Below are 18026 nucleotides of genomic sequence, written 5' to 3'. Positions count from 1 at the left end.
GGGACGAGCGTGAACATGCATGGGCGCGAAAAAGTTTATGAGAAATGGGAAGATGGTGTATTGCCCAACGAACAGCGTAAGCTGATGTTAAATTCTTATATAGTTGGAAACTGTTTATGCAATATTTTTAGGCAGTAACTGAAACTGACAAGGGATCAAATATGGCATGGTATTTCTCTACAAGTTCCCGTGCATAGCTGTTTGTTACAGAAAGACGTAATAATGTACAGCAACCTAGCAAGCTTATTGCAATCTCAAGAACGGTGAGGTCTTGTAGAGTATGATCTTCATCTCATTACCAAACAGGTGAACCTCAATAAAGTGCATATTGCTGAAGAATTTGATGTAGTGTGTTATTTATGCATCATAGGTAGTTTGCATCGTCTTTCATCTTCTGTTTCATTTTGTACTGCAATGTAGCAGGAGCACAATCTAGAGGTGTTTCACCTGCATATATGACAGCAAAAATGGTTAGTTAATCACCTCTTTATCACTCAGTTTATATAATAATTATGGCATCCATGCTCATGAGAGACGATATATGGCTTATTGAAGTCCATCCAGTGGATCCAGAATATCCTCTCACTAATAATGTTGACAGAATTCTCACACTCCAAATACAGCAAACCATGGCTAGTTTCAGGATGGATGGAACAAATAGATCAATTGATCTGATTGCTGGGGAGTTACAAACAACATGCATGACCTGACACTGGAGAGGACTAGTTGACTAGTATAGACATCATTTCATTTTCATTGTTGGAATGTATTCTTTACTTCAGAAGATTGTCCTAATACCAAAAACATCAAATGGGGCTGCAAAACTTGTTGAAAACATTTACCTTGTGAATTCTTGCAGTCCAAACTTGCTTTATGGTCCATGAGAGCAAAAACTATCTCAGTTTGATTGAAAACTGCTGCCTGAGTTATTGTATCTTTTAAGTAAGAGGCCATTTGGAAGCACTTAACTTTCATATTATCACAAATAATTGGGGGCTATGGGTTAGGGGGTAGACAGGAGGGAGGTAAGAGCCGGAGAGTACCAAGTGTAATAAATACGAGCCTTGCTTGTCCCGATAATTAGCATCCACTCCCTGCAAATTTGATTTTGTTTTCAGGCTTACAATGACAAAGAGAAAAGCTCAACATGCTGTTCAGGATTGGAGGGAAAGAAACAAAGGTACCTGACTCAAAAGCTTCTTGGCAGCATCCGTGTCGCCATTTTTTATTGCTTCTCTCAAGCCCTAAGAATTTAGCAAAAGTTAGCTGCAATACATATCAGGAGTATATCGACCCTGTGTTTATATATTATGCATGCCAAGTAATGAATACCTCCCCAGTGACTTCATATTCAACAGATGAGATATCCTCAGAAGGGTTGGAAACTTGACCAGGATTGAAAAGATTACTGCAGGAGTTTCACTTGTTGATACACAAATCAAAAGAATATGAACAATATTTGAAATCATAGAGAAAAAAGCAATCTCATAATGAATGCTACAAATTGGTAATACTTGCTTACCCTTGCCTACTGTTCGATGTTGAACCTCTACTTTTAGGAGTTGGCTCTGTCTTTTTAGGCTTTGGAAATGATTGAACAGGGGGATATGATGGTGCAGTAAATGGCTGAAATGGAGATATAATTTGTAATCAGTGTCATTTTGTATGTCACTAAGGACAATTAGACAACATAATACTTACCTGTGATGACATAGAATCCTTTGAAGGAGCTGGTGCTTCGCAAATGCATAAAGGCATTCCACACTTGCATTCTGAAATGCTAGGGAAAGCAGATTTCTCGGAGCTAACTTCAGGTTTCAAATCAGAAACATCACCGATATCTAATCTAGAAATGGAATCAGTTACAGCATTAACTTCATTTGTGGCACCAGACACACCATCCTTCTTCAGTCTACAGCAAACATAAGCTGGATTAGATACTGGAGAAGGAATAAATTAGTTGTAGTAGTGAAGAATGCAGACGATAGAATAAACATTAGTCCACCAGATTAATGCTAAGCCAAAAAAATAGCAGCTATCGAAGAAGCAAGCGGCATACCAAAATATACCATTTGGAAACAAGACAAATCCATAAAAGTAAAGATCAACTGCTTGTTCTAAGCCAAATATGGGTTATGGAGGCATTCAAAAAATTATTTTTCACGGTGATCCGACATTATGTGTGTCATGCAAATCATAAGAACTGACATGCATTATGTTCCTGATTTCTTGATCTGATGTTTCTTGAATGCTCCACAGGGTTCAGATATGGCAGTTTTCTGCCCAGTTGACCAGAGAGATAAGGTAATATACTTTGCACAAAATGAAACATGCAGTGTAAATTGCCACCATTGGTTTAGATTGAGTTGAGATATAGATCACCACGCAAGATTCAAAGATCAAAGCATACAAGATAATAGATAAATCTTTTTAAGGAAATTCTTTGTTGTCGTCAACTTCAAAATCTAGGGCTGAACGAAGGCTTAAAGACTATATATGAAAACCAATTTTCATCCAATAAGTTGGGGTTTTGAGCTGATATTAATTTCCTTGCACAATGTAGTATTGAGTGTGTTATAAGTAACCTACTAGTTGCCCCCTCATATCTCCTTGTTAGCTAAACTGTTCTATAGTTTTGGTATATATTATGGCAGAAGTAAGTTGAATACTTGTGTATTGGGTGGTTAAGAACCCAACCGAGAGTGACTTCCATAGTATCCCCCCTTCCAAAGAGGTAGGAGTGTTACACTCAAAGGCGGATACAGAAAATTATGTTGGACAGGGGGGGGGAATATATATGAGATTGGCTTATAGTGAATGAACTAACATAAGTAAATTTTATTATATGTTAGTATATATATATACATACATGGGGAAAATTGAGGTGGGACATTTGTCCCTTCTAGCAATGAGCTAGCTCCGCCCCTGGTTACACTGAACTGAGCAGATTCTTATGTCGCTTTTTTTACTGTTTTTGTTAGTCATTTCGTGAATGTTCCCTATGAAAAAAACATCTTGTAGTACATTAGCTAATACATGTGTACATGGATTGCAAAAATCTCAATGTTAAACTATCAGCCAAAAAGTAATGTTTCACCTTGCATTTTTTTAAGAAACCCAACAAAATAGCAAAAAAGAAAACAGAATCAGCTAAAATTACCCAGATCTGTCATTGAAGCAATTAGCACAAACTCGCACGTTCGTATGAATAGCAAATTGTGGCAACGTCTGAAACAAGGGAGAGACATTAGGAAATTTCCATACATAGAGACATAATGCGATATGTGTTTTCTATAGAGTGCATACCATTTGATCAGACGAATGTTCAGCACATAAAGTACGGCCACAACATCGGCAATGATGCTGCAAATACAAGAGATGTGACAAGAGAATTACATAATGTGTAATCATATTGCAATCTTGTGAATCCTACCGAAAATAATTTTAGATACAAAGTCGGCAAAATGCCAAAACCTTATGAAATACGACAAAATATCCAATCAAGTCTAGCAAGGTGGTGGATGTTTCAAATTTACAAGAAGCAGGATTTTATGTTGGGATTCAATGATAGAGATGATTATAACATGATAATATAGCATATAACGAGCCAAACATTCTCTTATCAAAATATCACAGACAGGCACATGATTAACTTGCCTACATGGCTCAAAAAAATTGGACATTTGAGTCATCAACAATAATTGATACTTAGAGGTACTTTTAAAACCTCAATAACTGCACAAGTTTGGATTTTAAAAGCAGCAAGCATCCACAGGATTCACATGCTGATGAGGATGTGAATCAAGCAAGGTTGGCTGATTGAAATAGTAATACTAATTATATTTCTAATAAACAAATTGCACAATAAGATTAAATAGCAAAAGTCCTACTTTATCCATCCCCAAATACAGACAGATGACCTATATCCTAGACTACTCAAACGAAGTACGCTATGCTAATCGAAGGATAAGGCACCCGCATCTGAAACAATCAATCGATCTGATCAGCAACCACAAAATCAACCGACCACTCAACCTAAAATCAGATCAAATCAATCACAAAGACATGCAATCGCCCTTATCTTCATCACAATACTAACACGATCCTCACTTTCCACATTAAATTGCACTCAACAACCAAATGCATCGACTCCGCAACAGGTCAATCGAAATCAGGAGCGACTAAATGAGGAACATAACCAAAGTAGCTCCAACTAATTTTTTCATCGGAAGTGCGAATTACCCGGCGGCGGAAGGTGGAGAAGCTGCATTTGCAGACATCGCAGCGAGAGGCTTCCTGGAAGGGCGGCGGCTCAACGGACATCTTCACCACTGAGCAAAGCAACACTCTCGCTCTCTCCTCACTGGCGACTTCAATTTTGGTTTGATCAACTGGAATTTCAGCTCAAATCTCGTCGTTTCGTGAAACCTTCTGAGCCGTTGATCCCATTTCTGCTATTTCAATCTGAACCATTCCCGTGGCGATCTGACACAATAATTTATTATGTCGTGGGTGATGTTGAATTCTCGATAAGTTATAAATAAAATTAAGCTTTATACTCAATCCGTCCACTATAGGCGCGGCTATAGCCCCCGCCGCGTCCTCGCCCCGCACCCGGCTATCGCGCGTCCGCCGCCTCTCGCCCCCCTCGCCGCGTCCGCCCCCGGGGCGGACAACTTCTCCACTATAATCCGCCGCCCCCCCGCCCACCTTCACGGCTACAACCGCGTCCACTCCATAGTGGACACCCTAATCATTATGGAAAAGTCAAATTTTAAGAAATTGGTAAATTTTAAAAAAAAATTGATTAAAGTATTATTAAAAATTATTTGGGGACAAAGAAAGTAGGAGTATTGTTTAATTTTGTTTTATGAATTTGATTTTTTATAAAATAAATTTTGAATAATCTTAAATTTCAATAGTCATTCATCACAATTCGGTCTCAAAACCAAAATCAATTTCACCAAAAATACAATCAGAAGGGTTTAAACACATAACCTCATCTCTAAATACCAACTCCTTTACCACTCTACCACATAGTCATTTTGAAATATTATGAACGTTAATTATTGTTATACATTAACTCTGAAATTATTTTTCCACCGAAACTAATAGTAATTCATTTTACTTTTATATTCTTTTAAGAAATTATTGGTTATACTTTTACAATCACTAATATTTTGCAATATAGGAGTTTATAATTGTACATAGAGTTTAATAGTTATTGCGCATTATAATTTATTGTTACCGAATATTAATATTTTTAGTTATTAAATATATTTAATTTATATACAAATTTACTATTGATATTAATATATAGTTTTACTTAAAATAACTAAAAAATTCATGTTTTATTATTTCTTCTAATACGCTTTTTTAGTTAAAATGAACTTATCTATTTATATATAGTAATAAAAAAATTTATCTACAATAACTAATTATTTATATATTTATTTTATTTATCTATATATATATATATATATTTAATAATATGTAAATTTAATATATTTTGTATATTTAATTATATGTATTTGCAACAGTATAACGGTTCGACCAGTGATTAAACCGGTTGAACCATGAACCAGTAGCTTCTCCGGTTCGTTCAACGGTCCGGTTTTTAAAACATTAGGCTCATAGATTAATCATAGTCACTCATGCAAATCTAAATATGTGAATAATTCTTGTTGTGTTTTAAAAAATTACCCATAATAAATTCATGAAATTTAAAAGAAATTCAATTACTATAACTAAAGGTTAAATTAAAAGATTGAATTCATGTATAAAATTTGAATGACCTAATCATTCCACTAAGAAAATTTCATAATGATGTTAACTTCAAATATTGAACTAACCAAGTGATAAAATTCCTTTAAGAAAATATGATAAAATTTCGAACAGGACCAAGAGCTTTCACCTACTCTAACTCTTAAGCAAACACAATTATAATAGCGATCCTCAAAATTCATGATTAACAAAATAAGGAAGTGATGCGTATAAAGAAAAAAAGAATCAATGCGTTATCGGTTAAAATGTCAAGTTAAGACTATATTAGGAAGATGAAAAAGAATAATCTTCATTAGTTATAGTAATCAGATTATTGTCATTATTCGAAATGTGTCAGTAAATCAAGAACTTAGCAACAAAGAATCACATTACTTTCCGACCATCCCACCAAATAAATTCGATAAGAATTAGGATTCAAAAAGGACAAATTTGGCTCGGGCATTTCTCAAAATCCTCGTTGCAAAAACAGTGAAAGACAGAAGAATAAAAAGAAAGAAAGAAAGAAAGAAAGACAATTCAAACACAATCACACGCTTTCAAGTTAGACTTTGAATATGTCAACTTACACCATTAATCAATTCTCCCCATTTCCTCTGTCCCCACATCACCAATTGCAGCACCAGCACCAGCACCAGCAGCTCTCCCGTTATCAAGAGAAACAAGTTGATTACCAAAAAAAAAATTCATGGGGCAAGAGAAATTTCCATGAATCTTCTTGAAATACTTAACAACCTTCCTTCAATTCACATGCCCTTTGCCGTACCCGAGACTTCACACACATAGATATAATCAGTCTTTTCTCAAACAAGAAAAAGCACTCTTTTTATTGTTCTTGTTGCCATCTTTTCTTGATCGAGATAGGGAAAGAAGAAAGGGGTGTTTGTGTATGAGGGTTTGGTATGCATCCCTTTGTTTTATGATCAATTGGTGTTATAGCTGTCAGGTTTAGAGATGGAGAAGAAACGCCCTTCTAAAGGCTGCAGCCCTCTTGGCTTGATCAAGGTACCTTTTTTGGATCCTATTTGTTGATGATTGTGGATTTAAAAGTATGGATTTTTAAGGGGTTGGGATATGGTAATTGAAGGCCCTCATCCTAGTTTTGTGCAACAGAGTTCTTGATTATGTGTGTTGTAATAATAAGATGTTGTAGAGGTGATTTGAGAGGTAATTGTTGGATGATTAATCATGATTAGCTCATATCTGGTCAGTGATTTTGGTAATTGAAGACCCTCATCCTAGTTTTGTGAAATGAGTTCTTGATTATGTGTGTAAATTGTTCGATAATTAAGAATTAACGGTGATGATTGGTTGTTTATCTATTGAGTTTTGATGTTGATGTATGGTAAAATCGATGATTTGATGATCGTGGAATTAAAAGTATGATTTTTTTTCAGGAGTAGAAATATGGTAACTGAATTATTGAAGTCCATCATCCTAGTTTTGTGCAACAGAGTTCTTGATTATGTGTAATAACGGAATAGTAAGATGCGGTATAGGTGATTTAAGTGCTAATTGTTCGATGATTAGTGCATATTTGGTCAGAAATTTTGATAATTGGAGACCCTCATCCTAGTTTTGTGAAGAGTTCTTGCTTATGTGTGTTAATTGTTCGACAATTAAGAATTACCAGTGATGATTAGTTGTTTATATATTGAGATTTGATGAATTGCAAAGCGTTGAGATTGATGGTAGCTCGTTTTGGGGGGCTTTTTCATGTGGGATTTGTAGAAAATCGCTGGTTTAGAAGGCTCTTCACCCGATACTGGAAAAGGGAAGAGCAAGTCGTCACCGATCACGAACCAAGTGAGCCATGGCTTCCACTTGGTGAAAGGGCAATCGGGTCATGACATGGAAGACTACCATGTTGCCGAGTACAGGAAGAAGAAGGATCATGTTCTTGGTTTGTTTGCAATCTACGATGGCCACCTAGGCGATCGTGTCCCCACTTATCTAAAGGATAATCTCTTCGACAATATACTGCGAGAGGTGTGTATTCAGTTCTTATTTCCCGTCTCTGTTTGTGAATCATGCCGATACAGATGCTTTGAGCATGTTAAGAATGGCTTAGCAAATGAAAGGTAGTCGAAGAAATTTACAGAAAAGTTAATCAACTCAATGCATTTATACCAACTTAGTGATCATTTTCACGTTCGGATAAAGATGGCAACCTTCGCCTTCCATTTAATCGAACATTTTAGGAAAGGAAAGAGTTTCCAAGACCATGAAGTTTTGTGGTTGTGGATTTGTGTTTATTAGATTTGAGCTTTAAGTAGTAGGCATGGATAAATAGGTTTAAGCTCTTCTTTATCTGAAGGTATCGTTTTATTAACCCGTGCAGCCTAATTTTTGGGAGGATCCCACTTCGGCTATAATAAACGCGTATCATTCAACCGATAAACTCATCCTAGAGAAATCCATGCAATTAGGACCCGGTGGCTCGACTGCAGTTACTGCAATTGTGATCGATGGAAAACATCTGTGGGTGGCAAACATTGGAGATTCGAGGGCGGTCATCTGTAGGAATAAAACTGCCGAACAGCTCTCTGTGGACCACGAGCCCCATAGTGAGAAGAAGAGGATCGAGAAGCAGGGTGGTTTCGTGACAACTCTTCCCGGTATTTAACCTCTCTTCTCGTTATATTCGTTGTAGATATATTATACTGAATGTATTTGGAATTTTGTGATTTGATGCCATGAAAATTAAGACTCTCATCTCAGGTGATGTACCTCGTGTCAACGGCCAGCTTGCTGTTGCACGCGCCTTTGGGGACGAAAATCTCAAAGCGCATTTGAGTTCGGAGCCTGATGTGCGTGACATACGCATTGACTCGACCACACAGTTTGTCATATTGGCTAGTGATGGCTTGTGGAAGGTTAACTCTCTCACACCAACTGAGTTTTTTTTATTTTACTTTGTGAAGAGTAAAGGTCAATTTTGATCCTAAACTGCTAAACATATGACCAAAATATGAATTTGGTAAAAAACATTCACTTTTTGAATAACAGGTCCATAACAAATGAAAATGTCGACAAACAGTTCTCTTTTTGACGGTTCTGTCAAAAAACTAACGGTCATAGCTAATTGCACGGTGGCATGACAGTTAGTTTTTTTGACGGAACCGTAAAAAAAGGACCACTCCGACAAAGATTTCATTTGTTATGAACCAGTTTTTCAAAAAGTGAATGTTTTGAACCAAATTCGTATTTTGGTCATATGTTTAGGACCAAAATTGACATTTACTCTTTTGAGAATTGATTATTGAACCGAAAATCGAATTGAGCAGGTAATGAGCAACCAAGAGGCGGTCGACGTGGTGAAGAACATCAAGGACCCTCAAGCAGCTGCGAAGCGCCTGACCACGGAGGCTTTGACGAGAAAGAGCAAAGACGACATATCGTGCATTGTGATTCGCTTCGGCTGATGCCACGAGAGAAGAATGCGGTCGAGTAACGGTCCTTGTGATCTAAAGAGTGTTTGAATAATTTGGTTTGTTTGCTGGGAAGAATCAAAGTAGATAGTTTGCATCTCTCTCTCTCGAAAGCATTGTTTGGAGTAGATAGGGAAAAATCACTTTTTTTCTTAATTTTTGTTAATAATGGCAGATTTCTCATGTAGCTTGAGTTGAAGACTTATTATATGCTGTGATGTGTATGTATATAGATATGAGAAATAACTAAAACTGAGATTAGAAATGTATTTTGAACTGGTTTGCTTCTTCTTTCTTGCTGGTATGTATGTATTGTCCTATTTCATTTTTATTTTCATGAAATATAGTCCACATTTTTGTTAGATGGGTATTATTAATATTTATTTTACTTAATTACATGCATTTAATGTTCCCGAAATCATAGTCCATCCACTATTCTTGTTTGTTATTAATGTTTCTTATCCTTATGGGAGGAAGGTTTTAATGTAGTTTTGCCCTTTTCATGCACATTGACTTAACTTTAATTAATATGGTGTGGAGTGAGCACATTGACTACACTTTAATTAATGTGGTGTGGAGTGAATTAGTTGATCAATTTAACATGGATTAGTTATTTCAAATTGTAATTTGGGTAAATTATATAAAATTATAAAATTTAGTTAAATGTTTTTTAATACATTTCAAAATTTGAATGACAAATCACAAAATTTCAAAACCTCTCAACTGTTCCATAATGATTTTTCTCAGTCAAAATCAAATGCGATGTTAAATTGGTATACACATACAAAACTTCAGTATTTTGATTAATAGTGACTTGAACATGTATTAATGTGATTATGTAACAAAAGTTTTCAACTAAAGAAACTATGAGAATTAAAAATAAAAACAAAACAAATTTTGTCAATTGGAATTTTGAGATTTTATGATTTATAATTCAAATTATATGTTGGAAAAACGAAAAATGCCCTTTTCTAATTTTATACATATTAATACATAATAAAAAATCCTAAGAAACACATAATGAAAATTACTACATCGGCTCTCTTATGAGATGTTCAATAAAAGCATCCACAATAGGGACGGATGTCCCGGCGGACATCCTGGCGGACACCCCAAAAACGCCTCCTGCCATTTAAGGACATCCCACAGCACTGTCACGTCATAAGGACATCCCAGTGCACAATAGCTGACATCCCCAAGGATATCCCCGCGGACAAGAACAATAATAAAAATTCAGAAATTCACAAATATGCAATTTAAGGAATTAAAAGTTCAACGAGCCGTATATATAGAGTTAAAAAAATCGAAAATTGGGACGTCCGCCGTGGCACCGCAATAGCGGACGTCCGCATATACCTCACGTCTGCCGGGGACGTCAGCGTACGCCTCTCCCGACGCGATAGCGGACGTCCCGCACGGACGACCGGCACGCCGATCTGGCGTCCGCCGGGACATCCGCTATTGCGGATGATCTAAGTTGGTCATGTGCCACCAATAGTACCGGTGTCATATGGATAGTGTCGTTATTTATGGCTTGCTACAAATATCCAAGTAAAACATTATGATTGGGGGTGGTAGGAGGGGCCTCCTGAGTGTTGGCTTGGTTCGTATCGTCCCCTTCTGCCTCTAGCCTTTGTCGCCTTCATCTTAATTAGAGGATGTCGCTAACCGACTCTAACCCTCCCGAGAATCGGCTTTCGAGTAGTCACCGACCATGTGCTTCGTGCATTTTGAGCTCGAGCCCGAGCTCCCGCCAACTTGTCGATTCCCTGCACCCTCCACCAATTATTGACATACTTGAAGGGCTTCTTGACGTCCTGCTAGTAGATACTCATAACCCACTTTAGAATGTCGGGTTCCCTGCACCCTCCACCAATTATTGACAAAACCGCCTCTCTTCATTTTTGTAGATGCCGACGGATTTTGGATTGCAGGGCTCACTCGGTCGAAATGACACCGAAGCATCTTCATTGCACATTGAGGAGTTCTTTCCGGCCTATTTGAGTTGTAGGTTGTCAAACCTTCTCCTAAAAAACCTTACGAGATTGTTGGGTTCCCACGACCGCATCCCCCAAAGTGGCAACCTCATTTCAAACAATTTATCTGTCTCAACGAAAGAGGATGGGTGACGGGCATCGCTTCGGCATCTTCGCCAGGCTCCAGATTTTGCTCTGGAATTTGAATATTTGCCATTGGAATTTGGGACAGTAACTGCCTCAGGCTCTAGGGCGTCGAATGTGGGACATGTAGGGGACGTAGACATCCTCATATGGAGGACGAGGAAGAGGCCTTGGGTTGTAGGGCATTGTCAAGCTTTGGGTTCCTGGAGACAGCATGTCCTCTCAATGAGATTGATATGAAATCGATCTCCGTTATAGGCGTAGGACATTTTTGTACAATTGAGAATTAAATTTAAAGAGAAAATTGTGTGAGAGTTTTTTTTGTGTGAAAAAATTAGTTCATTTTCGAAGAGATTTACGATGATTGTGACAAACACAATTGCGAGTTCATTAATTTATTGACATAAAACCAAACACATCATGCTGCATTACAAATTTACACCATAATCCAGGTAGATCAAGAAGATAAAAATTGGACTGATGATTGGGATTTATACACCATCACAACTAGTATGAAAATGAACTAATTATGCAGTCTCTTCCCCGACACATCTCTTCAATAATACATGTAATTATTATATAGCCAATAATATAACTTAATTTGAAAAAAATATTCAAGAAACAAACCCATAAAATGAATCTCAAAAAGAAATAAAATAAAGATAAACTATACTAACAGCTCATGATCGAAGAGATAACAGCTCAATAATTGGTAAATTTGTTTGCCCCCGTTTTGATTCGCTGTCATTTTTGAGGATTTTGACGGCACTGAAAATGTGAAGGGAGATTAATAGTATGGAATGACCGGTGGCGGCGGGGATGCGTAGGACACCCCTGTTATTGGTGGCAATGGAATGTGTTCCGGCGGCGGAGGTGGTGGCGATGAGTAGACGTATGGCGGGGGTGGTGGGGATGAATGATGGTGCGGCGGTGATGAGTGTTTGGGAGGTGGTGGTGGTGGGGAATGGGATGCTACGGGAGGGCATTCTGGGGTGGTGGGTGGTGGTGGTGGAGGGGGTGATGTGTAGTGGTATGGTGGGGGTGGGGAGGGTGAAGTGTAGACGTATGGTGGTGGAGGGGATGGGGAAGGTGGTGGTGGAGATGTGTAGATGTATGGGGGTGGAGGGGATGGGGAGGGTGGTGGTGGAGATGTGTAGATGTATGGTGGAGGTGGGGATTGTGATGGTGGTGGGGGTGGTGGAGATGAGTAGACATATGGTGGAGGTGGGGATGGTGAAGGTGGGCAGGGAGAAGGTGTTGGTGGTGGTGGTGGTGGTGATGAGTAGACGTATGGCGGAGGTGGGAACGGTGATGGTGGAGGTGGTGGTGATGAATAGACATATGGTGGAGGTGGGGAAGGAGGTGGTGGTGGTGGTGATGAGTAGACATATGGTGGTGGCGGGGAAGGAGAAGGTGGTGGTGGTGGTGGTGATGTGTAGACGTATGGTGGAGGCGGGGAAGGTGAAGGTGGTGGTGGTGGTGGTGGAGGAGATGTGTAGACGTATGGTGGTGGTGGGGAAGGAGAAGGTGGAGGAGGGGACGGTGAAGGTGGTGGCGGAGGAGAAGCTAGAGGAGGTGGAGGTGGTCTGTAGTGAGTGTTGGGGGAGGACTTGTGGTCAGGTGGTGGTGGGGAATATTGATGCTCGACAGGTGGTGGCGGAGAGCGGAAGTGAGACCCCGGAGAAGAGCTGTGAGTAGGCGGCGGCGGTGTGTGCTGAGGTGTAGATGGTGCCGGAGGCGGCGGAGGGTGGGACCTAACAGTCGGCGAAGACCTGGAAGTAGGCGGAGACGGAGCTTGAGATGGCCTAGGCGAGGGTTTCGGCGTCGGCGTCGGTGATGGAGTTGGCCTTCCGGCGACGAAGCAGCTGGATTTTCTACAATCGTAGGGCTTGGCATCATCAGAGGCGCATTCCTTAGCAGACCTCTGGTTGCTCTTGCTCGGAATACAATTCTGCTTTCCGTCAGCGACGGAGCCGCCGCCGAATCTGCTGCACTGAGGCGCCTCGCCGGTGAAGTAATTGAAGGAGTAGGTGAAGTTCTCGAGGCGTGGCAGCTGGCAAACGGTTGCCGGCACAACTCCGGTGAGGCGGTTGTGCGCCACGTCGAGCTGCTCCAGGCTCCGCATGCGGCTGATCTCCGCCGGAAGAGGCCCCTGCAGGTTGTTGAAGCTCACATCGAACACCGTCAGCTCCTTCAGCATCCCGATCTGCGGCGGCAGGCACCCCGTCAGATTGTCGTTCATCAGAATCAGCTCGTTCAGCGTCTTCCCCATCTTCCCAATGCTGGCCGGAATGCAGCCGCCGAGGTTGTTGTTTGCCAACACCAGCACCGAAACCGGCGAGTTGCCGAGATTCGCCGGGATTCCGAACCGGAATCTGTTGTCGTTCAAAAACAACGCGTCCAAATCCTTATCGAAAATCTGAGTCGGAACTCCGCCTTCGAAGTCGTTGAACCGGAGATCTAAAAACTTCAGCGACGGCAGCGACAGCACTACCTTCGGAAATCCTCCAACAAAACGGTTGTTACTCAAATCCAGCTCAAAAAGCACCTTCAATTTTTTGAAAGTATCAGGAACAACACCGCAGAATCTGTTGGAATTGATGTGGAAAAGCGCCAGATCGGTGAGCAGCCCTAGCTCATCCGGCAAATAACCAGCGATATCGCCGTGGTTGAGATCGATTCCCGCCACAACTCTCACAGAGGCGTTCGACGGCGAGGGGGCGCAGAACACGCCGCCATAGGAGCAGACGTCCGCGCCGGTCCAATTCGCGGTGAAGTTGAACGGATCGGAGAAAATGGCGTGCTTCCACGACTGTAAGGCGTAGTAGGCGCGGCGGAGGCTAGGGTTCTCGAATGTGAGGTTTCTGGCGTCGCGAACGATGCCTTTGAAGTCGACGTCGTTCTCCCCCGCAGCTACATTGGGGATCTGCAAAGCGACGAGGGCGATTGTGAAGGCTGTGAAGAGTAATAATGAGGGGCGGCGCCGCCGCGAAGTGGTGGCGGAGGGATTCATGAGAGGAGAGGGAGAAGCAATGAGTGAGGAGATGGATTATTAGCGCACATTAAAAGGGAACAGAGACGAGTGGTTTTCGCTGACAAAATAATAATAATAAATTCAATGAGTAAGCTACCACCTGTTACTCAATTTATTCCCTCCTCGCTTTAATTTTTTACCAATATATTTTTATTTTATTTAAATATTTCTTCTGATCAAACTAATATGTATTGCTTTGTCCCATCGAATATGAAATATTTAGTAATCATCATAGGATTTTATATAGTGTTGTTTTGTAAATTAATAAAGATATAGTAAATTAAAAGAGATAGAAAAGTAAAAATAAAGTTGTTTTCATTTCAGAAAACGTTTCATTTTTAATGGAATAATTCAAAAAATAAAATATTTCATTTTTAATGGGACATAGGGAGTATTTAGTTATATGGAGTATTTAAATTGGCCATTGGTATTTTACAAAGATGTCATTTTTACATTTTTCATCCATAAAAATAGTCTTATTTGTAGATAACACGAGTTATAATGCGTAGTTGACAAATATGAGAAAAAGTGGTGAAGTAGAAAAGATAAGAAGGAATATTTAATGAGAAATTTTTAATAAATAGAGATGATGTTAGTTTTGATAGATGTTAAAATAAAAAAAGATGAAATTATTTTTGCAAATGAATAAAGTACTATAAAAATAGGAGCCACAATATTTTTACTCATATTTTTTTACATTTATGAAAACCGAGTATTAATAAGTAAACTGAAGAAAGATATTGAATAACTTAGTTTTATGACAGTTGGAATTAGAAAATTTAAAAATAGGATCAATTTAAGGGACCGTAGTTGTGTCGCCAACCGTTACGACTAAAATAATACTCTCAATTACGCCAGATATACATCGTTTGTATAAATATTTGAATTTATTTTTTTATAACATGTGAAATCGTTGGTGTAAGAAGTGAAATTCCATTTTAATTAGCAAATTGATAAGTGAATCAATTAAGTACTAATGGAGTAACAAAATGGTACTGTGACGATCTTGATTTGATTATATGTTTAATAATTTAAATCATTTTCCAGCCAAAGATTTAGTTAAAAATGCTGGCTGTGAACATGATTGGTATTCAAGTTGTGTTTGGAAAAAAGAATGAATGGGAAAAGAATAAAATAAATGGAAAATAAGAAGAGGGAGAGAGAGACATGGGAATCATGTTGACAGGGAAGCACGTCGAGATTATTTTGTGACAAGTAAAAGTGAAAAAGGTGGTCTTTTAATTTTGAAAAGTTTTTTTCTCTCAAATGAGATAGGATCCATTCTTTACTAATAATATTTTAATTACTTTTTCTTTTTACCTTTCTATAACTTTATTAATTTTACATTAAAATTCATGTCGAACTCAAAGTGCATATTCTTTGGGACGAAGGGATTATATTAGAATTGGTCTTACCTAATTATTGTTACTATTTGTTGCAATGGTACAAGCATGGGTAGGGTACTAACATAATCCATAGACTATGCCATGTGAAAACATTCATACTTATCTCATCAGATGGTTCTAAATACTAACCACTTCATATATTCACAAATTTTAATTAATATTAATAAAGTAAATTAGATAGAGAGAAGAATGATTATAATATTAGTACTCTTTTTATTCGTTCATAGTTGAGTCATTTTTCTATTTTGGAAAGTTCTTTTATAATTGAGTCATTTCCATAAACGGATGTAGGAGTAGTATAACTAACTCACTTTTTCTTATCTATTTCATTATCTCTTTTATTTTATTCTCTATTACTTTATCTATTTTATTATCTAATTACGTAACATATTAAAATTCATTTTCTTAAACTCCGTGTAAAAGAAAAGCGCCTCAGCTCTGAAGAGGGAGTAGTAAGTATTTGAAATCCACTTTATTATATAAATTTTTTATAACAAAAATAAAAAGTGATTCATTTTCATAAACAAATTAAAATAGAAAAACATGATATTAATTTTGTAGATGGAAGAATATTTCTTTACCACGTGCAATTAAGACATTTATAGCGTAAACGTGTGATAAAGCGCGTTGCCGCTGCGGTGACTCACATCTACTACAATGGGCTCCGATTCTCACAACTTAATAACAATGCACATTTTACATAAATTTTAACAGTGCACATTCACTATTTATCTTTTTCAAATTTTATTTTTTTAATTATTTCTTACTAATTTAATTTTTATATTTGAGAGTTTAATAAGTTGTTTATAAATGATTATGGAAACCAACCTAAAAGTTCATACTTATGGAGTAATATATTTTGATTGTAATGTAGATGAGCATTCAAGTGATTGACTTTTTATATAAATAATACTAATACTAATTCAGTATATCCTAGTCTTCTCCCCTATCTAAAAATGAAATCGACATGAATGCAACTAATACACTCCCATTCATATATATGGTGAGCACGTCGAATTTTATTTTACTAACCATAAATATATTATAGTGTTTTGTTTTTAAACTCTTTATTATTCTTGGTATAAGTATTAATTATTCATCCGGCGGTCTATAATTTTATAGTAGGAGTATATAATTTTGAACTATATATTTAGAAATTGAGTTGGTAAGTTCATGCCACATATGACACTTATCCATTTGACATTTGAATTGATATATAAATAACATTAATCATTATTTGCTGACTAAATTGTTCTACTTTTACATTTTTGAATCCAGAACTATTCAAAAATAGACAATTCTTTTTTTACAGCAAACGACAAACTAAATAGAAATTGGTCAATTCACATGCTGTATCTTTGCCCCTTATGTTGTTACTTTATTGGAGAGAGAGAATCTAAAATAGTCACTAAATGTTTTTTACATATGATATGATTGGAGAAAAATTATTAGATATTATTACCACTAAACTACATTAATCTTGTTAAAGTAAACCTTTCTGTCTATGGAAAAAGAGTTTGAATTGCTCGCAGGGGCGTAGCGTGGTTGGCAACGAAGGGGCAGATCTTGCTGCAATAAGTCTGGGTTCGAATCCCACTGCTGTCGTGTAGTTGCTTTCATCTCTCACACACAAGTATGAGGCCTTGGGAGATGGGCTTCTGGCAGCTAGTGGGTTAAGTCCTCCCCTTTAACGGGCTACTGCGTATCCTGATTGAACCCCCTCACATGATATCAGGCGGAGTGTGGAGGCCGCCAAGGCGACGGAATCACCTTTTTTACTGGAAAGTGTTTGAATTATTTTTTTTGACAAAAAGTGTGTGTGAGAGAGAAAGGTGTAAAATTTTACTGGTTTGTAGTACATTGTTTGCCAGAGCAGGAAATGGGGCCCGCTAAATTCAAACTCAAACCGCGTTGCTTATTTGGTCAATTAATAATAAAAACTGTATTCCTCTTTTGGTACAATTAAGTGAATCTCCAACTAGCCAGTTTTGGAGAATACATACCTTAATGTACAAGTAAGCACAATTCATAATTGTCTATTGACATTTAAAAATATTTATTCTTATTATGTTTTATTTATTTATTAAACTGCTTCTTAAAGCATCCACTACGCTGTCTCCATACCGTCCCTTAACCGTCCCTTAAACTACTATTTGAGGGCTCCATTGTACTTTTTTACTCTATCCCTTAACCGTCCCTTAAATTACTATTCATTCAATTTCATATTTATTTATATTTCCAACACAATTCAATT

The 18026-nt window shown here is 38.0% G+C and overlaps 3 protein-coding genes across 4 annotated transcripts; 1 reads left to right on the top strand and 2 right to left on the bottom strand.

Moving 5' to 3' along the window:
• Positions 1-60: 60 nt before the first annotated feature.
• LOC121796219 (hepatocyte growth factor-regulated tyrosine kinase substrate-like) lies at positions 61-4516 on the bottom strand. Of its 2 annotated transcripts, XM_042195003.1 has the most exons (10): positions 4243-4515; positions 3307-3363; positions 3161-3228; positions 1702-1912; positions 1523-1626; positions 1333-1408; positions 1185-1244; positions 1044-1094; positions 843-921; positions 61-447 (listed from the first exon to the last, which is right to left on the bottom strand). In XM_042195003.1, the coding sequence occupies exons 1-10, from the start codon at positions 4321-4323 to the stop codon at positions 365-367; spliced, it is 870 nt and encodes a 289-aa protein (XP_042050937.1). In that variant the 5' UTR covers positions 4324-4515; the 3' UTR covers positions 61-364. The 2 variants fall into 2 exon arrangements, with proteins under 2 accessions (XP_042050937.1, XP_042050938.1); XM_042195004.1 differs by lacking the exon at positions 843-921 and having other exon boundaries at positions 4243-4516.
• A 1805-nt stretch (positions 4517-6321) lies between these two features.
• LOC121796218 (probable protein phosphatase 2C 44) lies at positions 6322-9574 on the top strand. Its single transcript, XM_042195001.1, has 5 exons — positions 6322-6786; positions 7513-7770; positions 8123-8399; positions 8503-8657; positions 9069-9574. Exons 1-5 carry the CDS (start codon positions 6736-6738, stop codon positions 9204-9206), a joined length of 879 nt encoding a protein of 292 aa, XP_042050935.1. The 5' UTR covers positions 6322-6735; the 3' UTR covers positions 9207-9574.
• A 2211-nt stretch (positions 9575-11785) lies between these two features.
• On the bottom strand, positions 11786-14442 carry LOC121796217 (leucine-rich repeat extensin-like protein 2). Its single transcript, XM_042195000.1, has one exon. It carries the CDS (start codon positions 14343-14345, stop codon positions 12120-12122), a length of 2226 nt encoding a protein of 741 aa, XP_042050934.1. The 5' UTR covers positions 14346-14442; the 3' UTR covers positions 11786-12119.
• Positions 14443-18026: the final 3584 nt, after the last annotated feature.

The sequence above is a fragment of the Salvia splendens genome, chromosome 3, assembly GCF_004379255.2.
Source record: "Salvia splendens isolate huo1 chromosome 3, SspV2, whole genome shotgun sequence".
Taxonomy (NCBI): Eukaryota; Viridiplantae; Streptophyta; class Magnoliopsida; order Lamiales; family Lamiaceae; genus Salvia; species Salvia splendens.
Note: the sequence above shows the minus strand (reverse complement) of the source record. Positions and strands in the feature narration are given on the sequence as shown.